General features: G+C 44.3%; 1 protein-coding gene across 8 annotated transcripts in view; it reads right to left on the bottom strand.

The window, feature by feature from the left end:
• Window positions 1–23,508, bottom strand: part of fcho2 (FCH and mu domain containing endocytic adaptor 2) — a 102,129-nt gene that overhangs the window by 55,569 nt on the left and 23,052 nt on the right. For all 8 annotated transcript variants that reach the window (XM_014128062.3, XM_082958081.1, XM_082958080.1 and 5 more), the window contains exons 3-8: window positions 16,484–16,558; window positions 16,119–16,260; window positions 14,678–14,830; window positions 14,181–14,285; window positions 7,582–7,680; window positions 1,311–1,407 (exon numbers count right to left, since the gene is read on the bottom strand). In XM_014128062.3, coding sequence (XP_013983537.3) covers window positions 1,311–1,407; window positions 7,582–7,680; window positions 14,181–14,285; window positions 14,678–14,830; window positions 16,119–16,260; window positions 16,484–16,558 — 671 coding nt within the window. The remainder of the gene's footprint in view (window positions 1–1,310; window positions 1,408–7,581; window positions 7,681–14,180; window positions 14,286–14,677; window positions 14,831–16,118; window positions 16,261–16,483; window positions 16,559–23,508) is intronic.

Genomic DNA, 23,508 nt, shown 5'->3' with positions numbered 1-23,508 from the left:
GTGTCTTTTAGAACCCCTCCTAAAACCCCACCTGTTTCGTTTTGGTACTTGTCAGTGAATGTTTGTTAGTATCCTCTTTATTTGTTTTATTTGCTGGGAAACGTAACACACCATCATTAAGTTTGCTGACAACACAACGGTGGTAGGCCTGATCACCAATGATGACGAGACAGCCTGTAGGGAGAAGGTCAGTCAATTGGAAGGCCCACAACAACCTCTCCCTCAACGTCAGCAAGACAAAGGAGCTGATCAAGGACTTCATCCACATCATTGGGGCTGTAGTGCTTCAAGTTCCTCGGTGTCCACATCACTAAGGAATTAACATGGTCCACACACACAACAACACAGTCGTGAAGGCACGAAAACACCTCTTCCCCATCAGGAGGCTGAAAAATTTTGCATGGGCCTTCAGATCCTCAAAAAGTTATACAGCTGCACCATTGAGAGAATCTTGACTGACTGCATCATCGCTTGGTATGGCAACCGCTTGGCTGCATCCGACCGCAAGGCACCACATAAGGTAGTGCGTACGGCCCTACAAATTGGAAGGCCCTAAAAGGAAGGAAGGCCCTGCAAATTGTCAAAGACTCCAGCCAACCAAGTCATAGACTGTTCTCTCTGCTACCGCATTGCAAGCGATATCGATATCCACTGGACCCTAAACAGTTTCTACTCCCATGCCATAAGACTGCTAAATAGTTAACCAAATAGCTACCCGGACTATCTGCATTCACTCCTTTGGCTCATCATATATGCTGCTGCTTATTATCTATCCTGTTGCCTAGTAACTTTACCCACCTATATGTACATATCTACCTCAATTACCTCGTACCCCTGCACATGGACACAGTATATATCCAAGTTATCATGTGTGTAAACGCCCCGACCAGTGTCCCAGCTTGCATGGTGTCACATGCTAAGTGGAATATCACCTACCTACCTTTAAAGCAGATTACATCTATTGAGTCAGATGGCCTTGTACTGCTCTCTCATTGGCTCTCCCTATCATAGGCCCATATCCATCTTAAAGACAGAAAGTTACTTTCAAGGAAGTTGCCTCTAATAAACTGACACTGATACAGGGTCAGATTCAGCCACATTGAAGGAGTAAGTATAGAAGTTGCCCCTAACTAACCACTGAGCCACAGTCAGATTCAAGCATACTGAAGGAGTAGACAAATTATATAAAATTGCCCCTAACCACTAAAGTGCTTCACCAGTCATTCACAATAACATATGTGTAATACATGGATCTGCATACGTGTTTTTCCTATCATCGCAGGTGTGTCTGTGCGTGTAGGGCATCTTACCTGGTCTCTCTTTGCCCGTTCCTTTACTTTCAGCCAGTTTCTGTATTAAGCCCTCCACAGAGGTGTTCTCCATGTTCCGCAAAAACTCTGTATGGACCTGCAGAGGGACAACACAACAAACACATAGGGTCAAGACGTGCGCCTCGTTTACAGATTGAGTAAGTTAGAATTTTGTCCCCAAATGTATATTATATAAACTCAGCAAAAAAAAGAAAACATCCCTTTTTCAGGACCCTGTCTTTCAAAGATAATTCGTAAAAATCCAAATACCTTCACAGATCTTCACTGTAAAGGGTTTAAACACTGTTTCCCATGCTTGTTCAATGAACCATAAACAATTAATGAACATGCACCTGTGGAACTGTCGTTAAGACACTAACAGCTTACAGACGGTAGGCAATTAAGGTCACAGTTATTAAAACTTAGGACACTAAAGAGGCCTTTCTACTGACTCTGAAAAACATTGAAAGCAAGATGCCCAGGGTCTTCTGCGTGAACGTGCCTTAGGCATGCTGCAAGGAGGCATGAGGACTGCAGATGTGGCCAGGGCAATAAATTGCAATGTCCGTACTGTGAGACGCCTAAGACAGCGCTACAGGGAGACAGGACAGACAGCTGATCGTCCTCGCAGTGGCAGACGACGTGTATCAACACCTGCACAGGATCGGTACATCCGCACATCACACCTGCGGGACAGGTAACAGGATGGCAACAACAACTGCCCGAGTTACACCAGGAACGCACAATCCCTCCATCAGTGCTCAGACTGTCCGCTATAGGCTGAGAGAGGCTGGACTGAGGGCTTGTAGGCCTGTTGTAACGCAGGTCCTCACCAGACATCACCGGCAACAACATCGCCTAGAGGCACAAACCCACCATCACTGGACCAGACAGGACAGGCAAAAAGTGCCCTTCACTGACTAGTCACGGTTGTGTCTCACCAGGGGTGATGGTCAGATTTGCGTTTATCGTCGAAGGAATGTACTCTAGAGCGGGATCGATTTGGAGGTGGAGGGTCCGTCATGGTCTGGGGTGGTGTGTCACAGCATCATCGGACTGAGCTTGTTGTCATTGCAGGCAATCTCAACGCTGTGCGTTACAGGGAAGACATTCTCCTCCCTCATGTGGTACCCTTCCTGCAGGCTCATCCTGACATGACCCTCCAGCATGACAATGCCACCAGCCATACTGCTCATTCTGTGCGTGATTTCCTACAAGACAGGAATGTCAGTGTTCTGCCATGTCCAGCGAAGAGCACAGATTTCAATCCCATTGAGCACGTCTGGGACCTGTTGGATCGGAGGGTGAGGGCTAGGGTCATTCCCCCCAGAAATGCCCGGGAACTTGCAGGTGCCTTGGTGGAAGAGTGGGGTAACATCTCACAGCAAGAACTGCCAAATCTGGTGCAGTCCATGGGGAGGAGATGCACTGCAGTACTTAATGCAGCTGGAGGCCACACCAGATACTGACTGTTACTTTTGCCCCCCCTTTGTTCATGGACACATTATTCAATTTCTGTTAGTCACATGTCTGTGGAACTTGTTCAGTTTATGTCTCAGTTGTTGAATCTTGTTATGTTCATACAAATATTTACACATGTTAAGTTTGCTGAACTTAAACGCAGTTGACAGTGAGAGGACGTTTCTTTTTTTGCTGAGTTTATAAATAGTTTATGGTTAGTGAATGCCATTTTGTGAGATACTTCTTATTAGCTGAAATCATGTTTTTTCAAAGCCATTTTAGCTGTCAACCTAGCTGTTCGGTTCGAACAGATTCACAAATCATGGGAATTTGTCGCCCTATGCAGAACGTTTTCTCCCTCCAAGGCACGTGTTGCTCGGCAACCCCCCTGAACAGGCCTGCTTCCTCTGGATAAAGCTAGTGTAAGAATGCTAACAAACGTTTGTGCCATGAAACTAAATACATGCTGCATTGACCCACAAAACCTAAGTGTTAGATTCATCATAGTGTTGTTAGACAAAGTACGGAAAGTGATATTCAATGTTGTTTTATTGGAATGTGCAGCTGTTGTTGGTAAGTAATGAATCTGCTAGCTTCTGATAAGACTCACTGAATCTTTATCTTGGAGTTTGCACTTTTGGGACTATTCCATTGGTTCCATTGTACAGGGGAAACAAAATCAAGCTCAGCTCAAGTATTTTCACATGTATTTGACCCCAGTATGGCATCAATACAGTTAGCATTACATGAATAAAATAAAAAAAATCACTTGAAGAACTGAAGGCAGAGAGGCAGACACTTGGAATACGACACACTTGAATGGGTGTTGATTGAGTCCATTGAGGGCTCACTCTGTGTTAGTAGTAACACTGGGAAGTGCTGGTGCAATAAGAAAATGGGGCAGTGGGTGTGTGACAGAGAGTGGGTGTGTGACAGAGAGTGGGTGTGCCTGTATCTGTGTGTGTGTGATAGTCATGTGTGAGACAGAGAGAAAAGGGGGAGAATGTGTGTGTATTTGCTGTGTGGTGTGTGATGGTTTGTGTTGTGAGTGACAGCTCGGGTCCTTGGGGACTGCTCTCTGGGTGTCTCTGGTTTTAGAATGCTCAGAAGGAGTGACACATACAATATGGCTCTGTGCTTTCCACTGTATACTCCCTCTAATAGACTGTACTACCCAGTGTTTGCTTCGCTCTCTGTTATTTAAGAAAATATAAAAATCTCTGTACAATGTGTCTCAATGGCCTGTGGGGACTGGCTTACATAATACATTTTGGTATGGTTTTGTGTCGGTAGGTTTGTTGTTGACAGAGCGGTTTCCTGATGCCCTCTGGGTGCTATCACAGGAAGGATGGTGTTTGTTTATTTGTTTTGGATGTCAGTGGCGTGTGTGTCCGTGTGTGCCGTTTGTTGTCAGTGGTTTGTGTGTGTGTGTGTGTGTCAGACTGTATCGGGGGAAGGGTAAAAGGACCAGACAGATGACGAACAGGGACTGACTGACTGTGCCATCTCGCCAAACGATTCAGATGTGCGTGATACTGTAAGCACAACAGAGTACCTCCATCCACTATCATGACCATACATACACGTCTCCCCCTCCCCCCTCCTGAGCCCCTCCGGCAAGGCGGAGTGCATTAGCCCCCTGCACCCTCACGGGGGGGGGGGGGTGGGGGGGGGGGGGGTGGAGGGGGGCCTTGGCGAGGTCGAATGCTCACTCCAGCACACGCGATATGTCAGGTGCTCTAGCCCAGCTGCTCACTGCTGCCGTGAGGAAATGCACTGTAATGTCATCACCTGCGTCTCTCACACACACACACACACACACACACACACACACACACACACACACACACACACACACACACACACAGAACCCCCCCTCAAACCCCTCCTTACCGGTAGTGATTTTTCACACATGCACAGAAAAAACACACATCCGCACTCAAGGGCACTTCCCTCACACACAAATGCTCGCTTACAAATACAAACATTGCACGCACAACAAACACACAGACTACACACACACACACACACAGACTACACACACACTTGCCCGCCTGTGACTCTCTGCACAGCACGGAGGCATATCGTTGTAAAAATATCAACCAGAATAAACACGCAGTAGTAAGGACGTAGTACCAAATATGACTTTTAGTTCAATTGTCGTCATTCTAATATATATAAATACATAAATAATAGTATATGCCAATTAGCAGAGGCTTTTATCCCCCAAAAAACAACATATGGGTGTTCCCAGGAATTGAACCCAATATCTTGGCATTGCAAGCTCCATCCTCTACCAACTGAGCTACAGAGGACCTCATTCTCCTCTTAAACCGCATTGTACCGTGTGACCTCACATCCCCTCTTTACTTTCATGCAGTCTCTTTACATCCTCCCCTCTTCCCTCCTCTTTTCCCATGCCGTGGTCTTTAGTGGTTTCTATTCATGTCCAGAGAGTAGAGGGGTAGTAGAACTAGAAAATGGCTGAGACATGCAGACTGCCACGCCACTGTTTAGACCCCAGCCCCAGGTTAACATGAAACTACACTTAACGCCAGGCTAGCCAGTGTGCCAAACAGCCAAACTGGGGCTGTGTGCATGTCAGTACACATTGTGGTCACCTGGCCAGTTAATGGTGTGTTGAGTCACTAGACCGTATTCATTATTTTAGTGTGTTGATGTGTTTGGAAAATATGGATTGTTTAAGAGTATGTGTTTACTTGACCGTGTGTGTACAGTGTAATGTCCATTTGCGTGTGCAGAGGTGTAATGTCCATTTGCGTGTGCAGAGGCGTCATGCCCATATGGGGCACAAGGGCACATCCGATTTTCCATGTTCTAAAACATTGCAGATGTTAAATAAATAACTTAACTTCATTTTTAAGCCCATGTTTTATCATCATTATTTAGTGGTATTTTTGAGGGGGCACACTGGACGACCCCCCCCCCCCCCCCCCCCCAGTACGTGGTTCCTTCCATAGTGCACAATGGAGCATTTGATTTGATTTTAGCCGTCAGCGAAGGGCAGGACTCACAGGAGGTATGTTTGTAAATTAATTTGATCAAGCTATGCAGCCTATTCATTCCTTCTTGATGAATAAATAAAACTAACATGTGTTGCTGTTTCTCTGTAATAATAGCCACCTAGCAATTTTATGAAGTTGGCTTTAGCTAGCCAGCTAGAATGGGAATCTCTCAACCTCACAACTGCCTACCAAGTCATTTCTGGCTATCAATCAAGTTATAGTTAGACAAGCTGCTCTCTTAGCTGGCATGCCTGCTGGAAATGTGGCTACACTTCAGAAAAGCAAGCCATTATAAAATGCAATAAGACTCACATTCCTTTCAATATTTTACCCAGATTTTAACAGAGAAGCATATTAAGTTTCTTAAAAAAAAAAGCACCAGTCAGGAGGATACAGATAGCTCAAGAGGTATGCTTAGATATGCCAAAAAAAATACTTGGTTTACAAGTAAATCGGGCACCTTATGATAATGAATCTACAAATACCATGATATGTGCCTGTGTTGATGATGTATGTTATGATCCCATGTACTATGTTGTGATTTGGATGTAATATCATCGGCATGTTAATGCAGTATATTGAGATGTGTGATTTACAACAGTCAAAATGACACCCTCATTGAAATGTCAATTTAACAGATAAAGATAATTTATGCAAAAAAATAAATAAAAGATTTGTTTTACATCGCATAAAATATTATGGCTCTAGATTGCAGGGGGGGAAAAAAACAGTTTCCATCCTCACACCCTTTGTGCCCCCTCTAAAATAATGTGAGCAAGACACCCCTGTGCGTGTGTACAGTATAATGACAGTGTGTGTATTTGTTTGTCTATACTGCTGGTCAAGTAAGTGTACTGTGTGCGTGCGTGTTTGCATGTCTAGGCCGAGTTTGAGTGTCTGTGGTCTAACTGATGAAGCAGAATCTTGCACGATTAGAGTGGCCACATTCTCCCTCCCTCGGATCCCTCCTCTCCCTCTCCCCTCCAATCTGGTTCAAAGGGTATTCATCACGGAATCACAATTACTTGGGCTGCCTGCGCGTCATTTCCCAGCTGTTTGGGACAGCACTCACCCACCTTTAGGCTCTATTTTAATTAAGCCCAGCCCAGCCTAGCCAAGCTAACACAGACAGGCAACGTTGTCCTTCTCCTGTTCAAATGCATGGTAAGACTGGAGCTTTAAGGCAGAGAGTGGGGCTGTGGCTCCCCCTGTGGACACTACTGGGACTGCAGCAGCAACAGCCATTGCACAGTACACACACAGTGGAGCGGAGTTTCTTTTGAGTTGTCTATTGCGTCAAGTAGTAAAACCTCTAGAATTTCTTTAAGAACATCTTCATAGAAGATAAACATTTGAGATGTAAAAAAAAATTATATTATGTTGTAATTGGAACGATCAACATTGTAATTATCACTGATTCAGTACTATATGTACAGCAAAACACAGTAAAGTTCAGTAAAATATCCACACTTCTTAAGATCAGAGTGCAATGCCTAGTACAGTTGGCATGCCGTGCCTCTGGTTGCATGTTGAAGGTGTTTTAGATTGGTCGAGAGGGAGTTTTGATCAGTTTTTAATTGGTTGATATAAACCACTGAATGGAAGGCTTCCTGGTTCTCAGTTAAACGATTAGAGTGATCAAAGACTACACTAATTCATCTGACGCACAGTGAACCCACTGAGCAAGGGGACAGGACACAAACCCCACCCCGCCCACAGGAATGTGTGTGTGTGTGTGTGTGTGTGTGTGTGTGTGTGTGTGTGTGTGTGTGTGTGTGACTCACCTCTCCGATCTGAACGTGTGTCTCGTCAAGAGATTGTGCGTACGACTGAATGATATCCTTCATGTGAACGATGTGGCTCTCCTCGATGTTCTGAAATTTCTGGAACACAGAAAGAAAACACAAAGGAGTAAATATGCAGCAAATCATCCACTTACATTTAGGAGTCACTAAACTAGAGGAAAACAAATATGCCAGTAGAAGAGTTAGGACCCAGAGTTTTCCATGACGTTTGACCTGATCAGGAAACACAGCCCCAGCTGATTTTTGTTTTGCATTATACCTGCTGTATTTTTGTATTCTGAAAGTTACATAGAGTATCTTGAAAACCTGATTGCTGACATACAAAATATGTTGGGACTATATCAACAATGGGACTAATGAAACAAATACCAAAAGATTTTCCTTTAAGCTACTTTCGACTTATGACGTGCTAGATGCCTTGCGAAAGATGGATGTAAAAAAAGCAAAAAAATCCACTTGGGCTGATTTGCTTGATCCTTTCTTGCTTTAGCTTTCTGCTCCTCTGATCGCAGAATCTTTAACCTTACAATTATTTCAGGTACCATCCCTTGGGTCCATCCCTTGGGTCTGCAAATATATATACTCCCCCCTTCAGAAAGGTGGTGACACACGTGACCTAAATCATTTTCGCCCCATTTCCAAACTGTCTTGCCTAGCAAAAATTATAGAATCCTTGGTAAATACTCAACATGAGATTGTTTTTAACTACAAAATATATACTAAAATGTACAGTCGTGGCCAAAAGTTTTGAGAATGACACAAATATTAATTTCCACAGTTTGCTGCTTCAGTGTCTTTAGATATTTTTGTCAGATGTTACTATGGAATACTGAAGTATAATTACAAGCATTTCATAAGCGTCAAAGGCTTTTATTGAAAATGTTTATTTATTTTAGTTCACCTTTATTTAACCAGGTAGGCTAGTTGAGAACAAGTTCTCATTTACAACTGCGACCTGGCCAAGATAAAGCACAGCAGTTCGACACATACAACAACACAGAGTTACACATGGAATAAACAAATATACAGTCAATAATACAGTAGAAAAAAAAGAAAAGTCTATACAGTTAGTGCAAATGAGGTAAGATAAGGTAGGTAAGGCAATAAATAGGCCATGGTGGCGAAGTAATTACAATATAGCAATTAAACACTGGAATGGTAGATGTGCAGAAGATGAATGTGCAAGTAGAGATACTGGGGTGCAAAGGAGCAAGATAAATAAATAAATACAGTATGGGGATGAGGTAGCTGGATGGGCTGTTTAGAGATCGGCTATGTACAGGTGCAGTGATCTGTGAGCTGCTCTGACAGCTGGTGCTTAAAGCTAGTGAGGGAGATACGAGTCTCCAGCTTCAGAGATTTTTGCAGTTCGTTCCAGTCATTGGCAGCAGAGAACTGGAAGGAAAGGCGGCCAAAGGAGGAATTGGCTTTGTGGGTGACCAGTGAGATATACCTGCTGGAGCGCGTGCTACGGGTGGGTGCTGCTATGGTGACCAGTGAGCTGAGATAAGGCGGGGCTTTACCTAGCAGAGACTTGTAGATGACCTGGAGCCAGTGGGTTTGGAAACGAGTATGAAGCGATGGCCAGCCAACGAGAGCGTACAGGTCGCAGTGGTGGGTAATATATGGGGCTTTGGTGACAAAACGGATGGCACTGTGATAGACTGCATCCAATTTGTTGAGTAGAGTGTTGGAGGCTATTTTATAAATGACATCGTCGAAGTCGAGGATCGGTAGGATGGTCAGTTTTATGAGGGTATGTTTGGCAGCATGAGTGAAGGATGCTTTGTTACGAAATAGGAAGCCGATTCTAGATTTAATTTTGGATTGGAGATGCTTAATGTGAATCTGGAAGGAGAGTTTACAGTCTAGCCAGACACCTAGGTATTTGCAGTTGTCCACATATTCTAAGTCAGAACCGTCCAGCGTAGTGATGCTGGACGGGCGGGCAGGTGTGGGCAGTCATTGGTTGAAGAGCATGCATTTATTTTTACTTGCATTTAAGAGCAGTTGGAGGCCACGGAAGGAGAGTTATATGGCATTGAAGCTTGTCTGGAGGTTAGTTAACAGAGTGTCCAAAGAAGGGCCAGAAGTATACAGAATGGTGTCGTCTGCATAGAGGTGGATCAGAGAATCACCAGCAGCAAGAGCGACATTATTGATGTATATAGAGAAGAGAGTCGGCCCGAGAATTGAACCCTGTGGCACCCCCATAGAGACTGCCAGAGGTCCGGAAAACAGGCCCTCCGATTTGACACACTGAACTCTATCAGAGAAGTAGTTGGTGAACCAGGCGAGGCAATCATTTGAGAAACCAAGGCTGTTGAGTCTGCCAATAAGAATGTGGTGATTTACATGAAGTTGATGCAAAGAGTCAATATTTGCAGTGTTGACCCTTCTTTTTCAAGACCTCTGCAATCCGCCCTGGCATGCTCTCAATTAACTTCTGGGCCACATCCTGACTGATGGCAGCCCATTCTTGCATAATCAATGCTTAGATATTGTCAGAATATGTGGGTTTTTGTTGGGTCTGGGGAGTTTCCTGGCCATGGACCCAAAATATCAATGTTTTGTTCCCCGAGCCACTTAGTTATCACTTTTGCCTTATGGCAAGGTGCTCCATCATGCTGGAAAAGGCATTGTTCATCACCAAACTGTTCCTGGATGGTTGGGAGAAGTTGCTCTCGGAGGATGTCTTGGTACCATTCTTTATTCATGGCTGTGTTCTTAGGCAAAATTGTGAGTGAGCTCACTCCCTTGGCTGAGAAGCAACCCCAAACATGAATGGTCTTAGGATGCTTTACTGTTGGCATGACACAGGAATGATGGTAGCGCTCACCTTGTCTTCTCCGGACAAGCTTTTTTCCGGATGCCCTAAACAATCGGAAAGGGGATTCATCAGAGAAAATGACTTTACCCCAGTCCTCAGCAGTCCAATCCCTGTACCTTTTGCAGAATATCAGTCTGTCCCCGATGTTTTTCCTGGCGAGAAGTGGCTTCTTTGCTGCCCTTCTTGACACCAGGCCATCCTCCAAAAGTCTTCACCTCACTGTGCATGCAAATGCACTCGCACCTGCCTGCTGCCCTTCCTGATCAAGCTCTGTGTTGGTGGTGCCCCGATCCTGCAGCTGAATCAACTTTAGGAGACGGTCCTGTCACTTGCTGGACTTTCTTGGCCGCCCTGAAGCCTTCTTCACAACAATTGAACCGCTCTCCTTGAAGTTCTTGATGATCCGATAAATGGTTGATTTAGATGCAATCTTACTGGCACCAATATCCTTGCCTGTGAAGCCCTTTTTGTGCAAAGCAATGATGACCGCACGTGTTTCCTTGCAGGTAACCATGGTTGACAGAGGAAGAACAATGATTCCAAGCACCACCCTCCTTTTGAAGCTTCCAGTCTGTTATTCGAACTCAATCAGCATGACAGCGTGATCTCCAGCCTTGTCCTCGTCAACACTCACACCTGTGTTAACGAGAGAATCACTGACATGATGTCAGCTGGTCCTTTTGTGGCAGGGCTGAAATGCAGTGGAAATGTTTTTTGGGGAAAGTCCCTCTTTGCATTGCAATTAATTGCAATTCATCTGATCACTCTTCATAACATTCTGGAGTATATGCAAATTGCCATCATACAAAGTGAGGCAGCAGACTTTGTGAAAATGTATATTTGTGTCATTCTCAAAACATTTGGCCACGACCGTACACCAGTCAGGTTTCAGACCAGGTCATATAACAATGTCTGATACTTCTTTGGTTTTAAATTATGTTCTTAATTGTGCATAAGAAGAAACACTGCGCGGCTCGTTTTATTGACCCGTCTAAAGCCTTCGACACTGTGGACCAATCATTACTTATTCAGAGTCTTTCATCAATTGGCCTGGACCTGGCTGTGTGTAGCTGGAATGTATTTAAAGGACAGAACACAGTGTGAATTTACTGGTGGTGTTAAATCAGGAATTCTTGGGATCAGCGATTCTTGGTCCGGGTTCATTTCACTATTTACATAAAAAATAAAAAAAATAAGTAAAAAACACTGACTTTCACCTGTATGCAAATGACAATGTAGTGCATGATATTGCCCCCACAGCTAACCAGGCTCTGTCAGAGCTTCAATCAGCCTTTATTGCCCTGCTGAAAGCCTTTAACTACCAATTTCAGTTCAATGTAGGTAAAAGCAAGTATATGTTATTTTCCAAATCAATTAAAAATGTTTGATGATTTGTGCATATGTACTTTGGATGGTGCCCTCATTAATCGTGTCCCCGCTTATAAATATTCTATTAGGACACGGTCCTGTCTTACTTTAAAATAGCAGAAAACAAATATTTCACTTAACATTCATTCTGGTTATTGACTATGGCGATATCGTCTATATGAATGCAGCTGCTACTGTATTGAAGCCATTGGACGCAGTTTATCATAGCGCATTGCACTTTATTACGGATGATAGAAAACGCAATGATGTGTACTGAACCTATCGGAAAGTAGGCTGGCCCTCTTTGAAGGCTAGTATATTGATGCGTTGCACACTCAATGTCTATAAAGTACTCTTGCATAAACTTCTGCCATACCTTACCTCATTGTTAACCTTCAGACATATAAGTTACCAGACCCGGAGTCAGGGGTGGCTAAACCTGGGGATCCATTCAATCTCCACCGAGTTCGGTAAATCTGCTTTTAGTTTTTTTTGTTGCGCCTCTCATGTGGAATGATTTCCAAATGTTGGTGGAGTTGGTGCCTCTAGGGCAATTCAGGCGGATGTTACAGGGCTTTTTACTGAATAATGTGTTTGTTTCATATGATTGTGTTTTGCTTTTCGTGTTTTCCGTGTTTGCTTTTCATGTATTGTGTAACTGATGTGTATATAGATAGGCTACGTAGCCAATAGTGTAATGGTTGTCTATTGATGTGTTGATGCAGGGCTCATCTGCAAAAAGAGACCGTAACCTCAGCATGACCCCCTGTTAAAATAAAAAGTACCGTAACCTCAGCATGAACCCCTGCTTAAATAAAAGGTAAAAAAATATAAGGAAACACCAACATAAAAGTGTCTTAATAGGGTGTTAGGTCACCACGAGCCACCAGAACAGCTTCAATGCGCCTTGGTGTGCGTAGCTTATAGATAACGAAGACAAATACTTTCTCCTGGTCAGGCCAGGTCAGGAAAGACTGTCACGGTCTACGAAAAAGAGGAATTCAAAAGAGCCCAATGTGTGTGTGTACAACAGAACATGTGCACCGTGTCCAATGCAGGAAAAACAGTGCGCGGAAGGATTACTCTTGGATTGATAAAAACACATGTATACATTTCCCTAAAGACTTCCTCTTTGTGCCCTGGCCACTTCCTTCTTGTGTGTGTCATCTCTATTTGGGTGGTCTGGAAACGAAGGGACACCAACACAGATCCCCCTGCAGCACAAGGTGCCAATTATCCAGGGTGGGCCAGCCACAAGGAGCTGGGCTCATCTCTGGGTTTGGAGCGGTCTGTGTGTGTGTGGGGGGGGGGGGTGGGGGGGGGCTGGGCTCTAAACGCTGGTGTTTACTCCCATCAAGTGCTGGCTGGAGAGAGTTTGGGGTAAACTGAGGAGAATGACTATAAATAATCATAAACTCCTAAATCACATGGTGGATAGAGGGGAAGATGAGCGTGCCTGACCACATAAACACATACATCGCAGACACACACACACACACACACACACACACACACACACACACACACACACACACACACACACACACAAGCTCGTAAAATGTGCACAATCATGGATATAGGCAATCTCATATTCTTTCACACACAAACATCCATGATTGCTCGAGCAAACACTACCACATTTAGTGTACACACAAAAATGCACGACACACAGAGTACATTCACAGGCGAGCGCACGTGCATAAACCCCAGTATTCACGTCAGCCTACAGACACACTCAGACAGAGAGTCAGACAGACAGATAAGAGACACAAACTCAAAACACACACACACACACGCAAGTGACGTCACAGAACACGTGCGCCCGCGCTGTGTTTATAAGTCATGTGCACATGTGTTGAATTTGAGATGAGCCGTCGACTGTGATCTAAGGAAGCAGAGCTGTCCTGCTGTTTTCTCTGGGGGGGAAACAGAAACGCTCCCCTAACTTAAACCAGTTTGGCCGTGTGTCTCGCTGCGGTGCAGGAGGATATGGAGGGCCAAATTCTGTTGATCTGATTTTAATTTAGAGTTGATCTAATCAGCCGTTCAGATGGTTCCAATCAGAGTTTTCCACAATGATTCCGTTAGGGAGGAAAAAACAAGCTGGAGATGATAAAGGCATGGAACGCAGAACACACACACACACTGACAAAACACACACACACACACACACACACACAGACTGACAAAACACACACACAGCACGGAATACTGAGCGGTGGACACACACACACACACACACACACAGCAAGTCCCTTAGAACATGCACACAAAGCACATAAGAGTACAGTACACCACACACAAAAACAAGAAACACACAACCACATTCTACTGTGGTACTAGAAAGTGCACGGAATAACCAAATCACACAAACCCACACCTGTGTAGTTTCAGCCATCTTCTGTTCAAACTCGGACTTGGCTGCGGCGTATTTCTCCACAAGGCCCTTGTAGGCTTCTGTGGCTTTCTTGGCCTTCACTCCCGCCTGCAGAGAACAGAGGGAGACAGACAACAGGAAAATGGCCATCTGTTCTCATGTGTCACCATCAGCATTAGAGTCGCACAGTGCTCTATGGAGTAACAGATCTCGCCAGACCAGAGACACCACTACTACTCACAACAACCAACCACAGTATGCGATTCAGAAACAGATTGTGGCAGTAAACAGTTCTTCTGGCTTTACTATTACGCATGTACATAATGACAGACTTGGGTATGGAAATGGAGGCAGAGAATGGGCTAGTGATAGGATGTACTGGGAATCTACAGCTGCACACTTATTGTCTTCTGTTGTCCACCTGTGATTTCCCACATTGCTCTGTGTGGCTCTCTCTTAGAGTAGTTTGGTCTAGTGTACTTAAGTCTAGTGTAGTGTACCTTGTCCACTTCTCTCTGTGTGGCTCCCTCCTTGCGGAGTCTCTCCTGATCCACAGTTTTGGCGTTGTAGTTCTCCTTTGACTTCTGTAAGGCCACCCCGGTTGTCTGGATGGTCTGCACTGCCCCATTAGTGGACGCCACCTCCTCCTTTGTCTGAACAAGACAGAGGGAGGGGGAAGACAACAACCATTAAAACAATCATTTTAGCATAGTTTGAAAAGCCATTTATTGAAACCACTTAACGGCAACAAAGATAATGAAAAAAAAAGAAGAGATTGGTTAAAACCCCATTCGCATGAGGAGAGGGAGAGAGATGGGCACTGTGTGTGTGACAACACTTTTGTTATGCTGAGAGCACAAAAACACATCTCCGCTGCTAATTCACAGTTCCTGTTTCGTTAGTTGGACTGAGACCTCCTGACTCATGCATGAGACGACGCTCCGACATTTCAGGCTGCTTAGGGAAGGACGGCTCATCATAATGTCTGGGACGGAGCGAATGGAATGTCATCAAACCATGCGTTTCATTGCATTTGATACCACTCCACCCAGTCCGCTCCAGCCATTACCACGAGCTCGTCCTCCCCAATTAAGGTGCCACCAACCTCCTGTGCGCTCCGGGTCTAAATCGAGCAGGGAGAGAGGGGTGTCTAAAATGCAGGCTTCAAAGCACAGCCCTGGCACGACAGCAACAACTAGCCTAGCTACTACTGATCAGCAGACTTTGGCAGGCTGAAAGACTGATCAAACGCAGCCCCTGCTTTGTTACTCTCTAGAGAAATGAAATGATTAATCACAAGCAGAACCTCGTGGTTACTTTAGGAGGCTCCTCTAAAGTAGTGACATCATGTCTGCAAGCTGATCAGGGGTGAGATCATTCAGGACGGGCCATTTTCTAGAACAGAATCAATAAAGCCAATAGAACTCAGAACGGGTAAACACATTGCATGTTAACTGGACGATGGGTCAGATCCACAAGCAGGGAGGGAAGACTGATCAAGCTCAACAGCTACACAGTGTGGCTACTGCAGGCAGGACAGTGAATCCCAAACAGAACACACGCATTCTCCCCAGAATCAGTAGAATCACTCTACTAAAAAACTCTTCCCCATAGTGGTGACTGAAAGGAATCAACTTTATTGATCTTGAGGGTGAACATAGGTTTGTCCCCAGCAGCAGCCTACGTGGACAAACAGTACGAACACACAGGCATACAAAAGGACAGACTAGCTGATGCCTAAAGGAACAAAGTAGCGGTCCTCTGGGGCTCAGTTGGTAGAGCATGGCTTTGGCGTTTGCAATGCCAGGATAGTGGGTTCGATTCCCGGAGCCAACCATACATTCAAAATGTATACACGTATGACTAAGTTGCTTTGGATAAAAGCATTTGCTAAATGGCAGATTATTAGTGTGTAGTTGTGTGCAGTTCTCCATGCCATACCTTTTTGTGGACCTTGGCCTGGTCGTCCACATACTTCTGCACATCTTTGATAAGCTCCTGTAGCTTCCTCACTAGCTCCAGGTGGCAGCTGGCCAGCTTCTCTGTGGACGTCTTAAACACATCCCACACTGGGGCAAATGTCCTGCAGGACACACATGCGCACGCAGGCACACACACTTTATTAACTGGGGTGTGTTCAGTGGAGCATTCAGGGAAGACTTGTCTTATCTTTAAATAGGGAGGGTTTGATATGGAACTCAAACTCATCCCTCTTCCCCAAAGTCCTCACGAGGATAGAAGAACAAAATGTGTGTGTGTGTGTGTGTGTGTGTGTGTGTGTGTGTGTGTGTGTGTGTGTGTCTTACCCAAGCTGAGAGAAGTTGCCAGCTGACTTGGCAAGTTTGGTCATTGACCTGGCATAGACCTCTTCTATGGTAGCCCTAGAAGGACAAAACACATCACGTCATTACCTTCATCATTTTCACCTACTGAATCAGTAACATCACTCAGTGTGCGTTCCAAATGGATTCCCTATATAGTGCACTACTTTTGACCCTATGGGCCCCTAGTCAAAAGCAGTCGACTATATAGGGAACAGGCTGCCATTTGGGATTCATCCTCAGTCTCTTCTGAATAAGTTCAACCAATATCAATCCAACAACACAGTATTAAAAGCCCCCAAAACCTCTACCAGTTGTAATGAGTTTTAATTGAGTGATTACAACAAGTACTGCACATGTAAGTCAAAGCACAGGACAACTCCACTCCCACAAAACACACACACACACACACACACACACACACACACACACACACACACACACACACACACACACACACACACACACACACACACACACACACACACACACACACACACACACACACACACACAAACACAAACACAGGTAACATACATGTTTGACTGCAGGCACAAAGTTGAGTGTTGGTTGGGCTTTGCTTTGACTAAGTGTGGCTCATCTAGTAGCTAGAGCTGCTCGTCAGTCTCCCATCTAGTGTCATATCGAAGCACAGAAAGGAAAGAATAGCCCATCCCACCCTCATCATCATCCCCCATTTCTCCTGCATGGAAGTGACAGAAGTAAAAACTTAAAACGTTGGTTTAGTGGAGGCCTGAATTATGCATGTGTCATTTACTCAGCCTCCCACTGCAGTCACGTCAGCACAGGAGGAGAAGAGGGTTAGGCAGGGGGAGCAGGAGCAATCACGCATTCGCACACGTGCGGGCAGGCAGGCACAAAGACTGAACCTACCTTCTCTAACAGATATTAGTGTAACTTCGCCTAGATGCACGGGAACGCAACCAAACGAAGGTTTATAGAATTTATTCTAGACAGGTTACCATGGTTGGTCATCCTTATCTGTTGTGGCATACTCTCTCTATATCCTCACCCCAGGAATAATAAAATCGCCCAGTTCCCAAATCCATAACTCAAGGCTCTCACAAAGACACACACACACAGGAAAAGCCATGACTCCACAGAGAAAAAAACAAAACGCTCCAGGTGTGTAAATACACTCTGGGCCAAGACAATTCTCCCCCTCCTAAAAGCTCATTTATGCTTGATCTGAAAATGTGGTCGGAGGCTCCGTATGGATGGTGTGACGCAATAGCAGAGCCGCCGGAGGCACGTAGAGGCCAAATTGAGCTCCGTACCGCATCGCTATGCGCCTCTCGAATTTTGTAACAATGCGGAGGGCTCCGTATAACTCCGCATTGACATGATTGGTTGATGGTAGGTGAGGGGGCGGGAGGTCCTATATAAACACAAACTCACTTCCTTGGCAACTTCCTTCACAACAGCTCTGCTTCGCAAAGTGCAAGAAGTATGAATGACCGGTCTTCTGCAGAGGCCACACACCATAAATTCTCACACGGCCAATGCAGACGTCGGATTGACCGTGCAGCGCCTTTGACTCACACAGACCTGCCTGCACCCCTCCACTCCAAACTAAAACACTCACGCTCAAAGTTACTGACCAAACCTCTCTCTAATCTATTTATCTTTGACTTAAACATTGATTGTACAAAACATTAAGGACACCTGCTCTTTCATTGACATAGACTAACCAGATGAATCCAGGTGAAAGCTATGATCCCTTATTGATGTCACTTGTTAAATCCACTTCAAATCAGTGTAGATGAAGGAGGAGACAGGTTAAAGAAGGATTTTTAAGCTTTGAGATATGGATTGTGTATGTGTGCCATTCAGAAGTTGTATGGGCAAGACAAAAGATTTAAGTGCCTTTGAACGGGGAATGGTAGTAGGTGCCAGGCGCACCGGTTTGTGTCAAGAACTGCAACGCTGCTAACTTTTTCACATTCAACAGTTTCCCCGTGTGTATCAAGAATGGTCCACCACCCAAAGGACATCCAGCCAACATGACAACTGTGGGAAGCATTGGAGTCAACATAGGCCAGCAGAATTAAAGCTGTTCTGATGGCAAAGGGGAGGGAGGGGGGGGTGCAACTCAATATTAGGAAGTCGTCCTTAATGTTTGTACACTCAGTTTATAGACAGAAACAAGTTAACAACTCCCTGCAGGACGAATATTGGTTGTGTGTTTGAGAGGCCTGGGAAACAGGCCACAGTCATAACAGCAGGCTATCACTTTACACAATACAGTACTGTGGGTGCATGTCTGTTTCTGACCACCAGAGGGAGTCCCAGTGCAGTGTTTCTAAGACATGAGAGACTTCCTCAAGGGAACAGCCTCAGAAAACTCAGATCCAGTCACATGTCAACAATGATTCTGATGGGTAGGTAAGTGTGCAAGATGAGTTTCAGTTTCACAGAGGAGTAAAGATATAGCATAGGCCTAATCCTGAGATGTAGGCTAGTAAGCTACACCACAGGCCGTGTCCACACTTGACACTTACATGTGACTTTGCTATCAGAATATGAATATCGTATTGAAAAGACGGGTCGAGGCGCACAAAAGTCACATTGTGGTCTGATTGTGTTCAGATCTGGCTGACCGCTTCAGGAGGTGGTCAGGGATGTATTGCGTGTGGATTTCTCCTCAGTATGGACGCAAATCAGGCTTCTGAAAGTGCATAAATTGGGCGACATCATCAGCACTCCTCCCACAAGCCTCCAGAAAACGTGTTTTTGGAGCGAGGCACCTTTTCATTATAGCGTTGGAGGAAATGCGTTCCTAGCGGGTTAGGAATGTGTTTGCTGGCCTTGTAAATTCTAGCCAGCTAGCTAATATTTAGAACAATTCTTTTTTGTTAGACTAGAGCTATGCTAACCAGTTTGGGGTGCGGAGAGGTAGAGGGACATGAACAAAGGCAAAAAAATATGCATTTTTTTTGTTTGTTAAGGAGCTCAGGTCATGCTTTCATCTAACTCTTGAAAGTTGTAATAGTACATAGAATGCACAAGGTACAATTTCAAAAGAGTAGTGCATCAGCAGTTTTCCTCTTGTCATGTCAATCATTGCAAACCTTAGAGAGCTACACTGAACAAAAAGATAAATGCAACATGTAAAGTGTTTGACCCATGTTTCATGAGCTGAAATAAAAGATCCCCAAAATGTTCCATATGCACAAAAAGCGTATTTCTCTCAAATTTTGTGCACAAATTTGTTTACATCCCTGACAGGTGTGGCATATCAAGAAGCTGATTAAACAGCATGATCATTACACAGGTGCACCTTGTGCTGGGGGACAATAAAAGGCCACTCTAAAATTAGTAGTTTTGTCAGATGTCTCAAGTTTTGAGGGAGCGTGCAACTGGCATGCTGACTGCAGGAATGTCCACCAGAGCTGTTGGCAGAAAATGACTTAATTTCTCTACCACAAGCCGCCTCCAACGTCATTTTAGAGAATTTGGCATTTCCTAATGTTTGGTATACTCAATATATTTTGCTGAGTACAAAAGGCTGTGGAGAAAGTAGATGAATATTGCAACATTTCATATCACCCAGGAGCGAACACGATCTGGTTAAACCAACCTAAGGATTTACAGTCCCTTTTAGCTCTCCTAAGCACAGAGAATTTGCTGTGGAAGGTGTCTGCGGTGTAGCCTATTCACACAGGTTTAGGCCTATTTAGGCCACACCATAGACTGAAAAACACTGGCCTAGTGGACTGCATAACTGTAGTGTCTAAACCATAAAAAGACCTTAATCCTACCTTCCTTGATAATTCCTCTCACACCTTGAGATGTCTTGCATTGTGTCTGAGCTCTATATTTATAACCTCATCTTCTAAAATGTTTGATGGTGGAATTCTACTGGAATTCCACTGCTTACCTTCAGGCCAGGCTGGCCCACACAAAAATGTGATCATCACTTTTTCAACCATGCCACCCTTTCATCATTGGGGGACCCCTTCCCCAGCAGCAGTGGCAGGCTTAGGGGGAAATGTGCTGCTGCTAAATGCATGTAGGGGAAACACTGGTAATAAGTTATAAATATACTGAACAAAAATATAAAACACAACATGCAACAATTTCAAAGATTTTACTGTTACAGTTCATATGAGGAAATCAGTCAATTGAAATAAATTCATTAGGACCTAATCTATGGACCATTCTTGATATACACAGGAAACAGTTTAGCGTGAAGAACTAAACCAGAAGAGTCGCAGTTCTTGACAGACTCTAACCAGTGCGCCTGGCACCTACTACCATACCCCGTTCAAAGGCACTGAAATATTTTGTCTTGTCCACCCTCTGAATGGCTCCCGTTCATCTACACTGATTGCAGTGGATTTAACAAGTGACATCAATAAGGGATCATAGCTTTCACCTGGTCAATCTATGTCATGGAAAGAGCAGGTGTTCTTAATGTTTTGTACACTCAGTGTACAAGTCAAGTAATTGATTAAATACAACACTGGCTCCCTCTACAGCAAATAAGTTGTCTAGCCCTAGTCTCACAATTATTTTAACCAACAGTGAGGGAAAAAAGCATTTGATCCCCTGCTGATTTTGTTGTCTGCCCACTGACAAAGAAATTATCAGTCTATAATTTTAATGGTAAGTTTATTTCAACAGTGAGAGACAGAATAACAACAAAAAAATCCAGAAAAACGCAGGTCAAAAATGTTATAAATTGATTTGCATTTTAATGAGGGAAATAAGTATTTGACCCCCTCTCAATCAGAAAGATTTCTGGCTCCCAGGTGTCTTTTATACAGGTAACGAGCTGAGATTAGGAGCACACTCTTAACCTGTTATGGCTAGGGGGCAGTATTTTCACGGCTGGATAAAAAACGTACCCGATTTAATCTGGTTACTACTCCTGCCCAGTAATTAGAATATGCATATAATTACTGGCTTTGGATAGAAAACACCCTAAAGTTTCTAAAACTGTTTGAATGGTGTCTGTGAGTATAACAGAACTCATATGGCAGGCAAAAACCTGAGAAGATTTCATGCAGGAAGTGGCCTGTCTGACAAGGTGTCGTTCTTCTTGTCTCTGTTTATTGAAGAGTGAGGATCTTAGCTGTCCCGTGACACTTCCTACGGCTGCCATAGGCTCTCAGAAGGCGGCAAAACGCTGAATCGTGGCTTTGCAGGCTCTGGCTGAAAAAAAGTAGCGCGTTTGGGTAGTGGCTGGTTACAGTACTGTGAGACTCAGGCTCGTGCCCGCGTCGACCGAAAGCTTAGTTTTCTTTCTTCTGTTTAGCTAAATGGACATTCCCGGTCGGAATATTATCGCTTTTTTTATGAGGAAAATGGCATAAAAAGGGATTTTACACAGCGGTTGACATGCTTCGAAGTACGGTAATGGAATATTTAGATTTATTTTGTCACGAATTGCGCCATGCGCGCGACCCTGATTTACCATTTCGGATAGTGTCTGGGACGCACGAACAAAACGCCGCTATTCGGATATAACGATGGATTATTTTGGACCAAACCAACATTTGTTATTGAAGTAGCAGTCCTGGGAGTGCATTCTGACAAAGACAACAAAAGGTAATCAAACTTTTATAATAGTAAATCTGATATTGGTGAGTGCTAAACTTGCCGGGTGTCTAAATAGCTAGCCCGTGATGGCTGGGCTATGTACTGAGAATATTGCAAAATGTGCTTTCACCAAAAAGCTATTTTAAAATCGGACATATCGAGTGCATAGAGGAGTTCTGTATCTATAATTCTTAAAATAATTGTTATGCTTTTTGTGAACGTTTATCGTGAGTAATTTAGTAAATTGTTAGCAAATTCCCCGGAAGTTTGCGGGGGGTATGCTAGTTCTGAACGTCACATGCTAATGTAAAAAACAGTTTTTTGATATAAATATGAACTTGATTGAACAAAACATGCATGTATTGTATAACATAATGTCCTAGGTGTGTCATCTGATGAAGATCATCAAAGGTTAGTGCTGCATTTAGCTGTCTTCTGGGTTTTTGTGACATTATATGCTAGCTTGAAAAATGGGTGTCTGATTATTTCTGGCTTGGTACTCTGCTGACATAATCTAATGTTTAGCTTTCGCTGTAAAGCCTTTTTGAAATCGGACAGTGTGGTTAGATAAAGGAGAGTCTTGTCTTTAAAATGCTGTGAAATAGTCATATGTTTGAAAAATTGAAGTTTTTGTATTTTTGAGGAATTTGTAATTCGCGCCACGCCTATCATTGGATATTGGAGCAGGTGTTCCGCTAGCGGAACGTCTAGATGTAAGAGGTTAAAGGGAGTGCTCCTAATCTCAGTTTGTTACCTGTATAAAAGACACCTGTCCACAGAAGCAATCAATCAATCAGATTCCAAACTCTCCACCATGGCCAAGACCAAAGAGCTCTCCAAGGATGTCAAGGACAAGATTGTAGACCTACACAAGGCTGGAATGGGCTACAAGACCATCGCCAAGCAGCTTGGTGAGAAGGTGACAACAGTTGGTGCGATTATTCGCAAATGGAAGAAACACAAAAGAACTGTCAATCTCCCTCAGCCTGGGGCTCCATGCAAGATTTCACCTCGTGGAGTTGCGATGATCATGAGAACGGCAAGGAATCAGCCCAGAACTACACGGGAGGAGCTTGTCAATGATCCCAAGGCAGCTGGGATCATAGTCACCAAGAAAACAATTGGTAACACACTACGCCATGAAGGACTGAAATCCTGCAGCGCCCGCAAGGTCCCCCTGCTCAAGAAAGCACATACATGCCCGTCTGAAATTTGCCAATGAACATCTGAATGATTCAGAGGACAACTGGGTGAAAGTGTTGTGGTCAGATGAGACCAAAATGGAGCTCTTTGGCATCAACTCAACTTGCCGTGTTTGGAGGAGGAGGAATGCTGCCTATGACCCCAAGGACACCATCCACACCGTCAAACATGGAGGTGGAAACATTATGCTTTGGGGGTGTTTTTCTGCTAAGGGGACAGGACAACTTCACCACATCAAAGGG

The sequence above is a fragment of the Salmo salar genome, chromosome 11, assembly GCF_965601325.2.
Source record: "Salmo salar chromosome 11, fSalSal1, whole genome shotgun sequence".
Taxonomy (NCBI): domain Eukaryota; kingdom Metazoa; phylum Chordata; class Actinopteri; order Salmoniformes; family Salmonidae; genus Salmo; species Salmo salar.
Note: the sequence above shows the minus strand (reverse complement) of the source record. Positions and strands in the feature narration are given on the sequence as shown.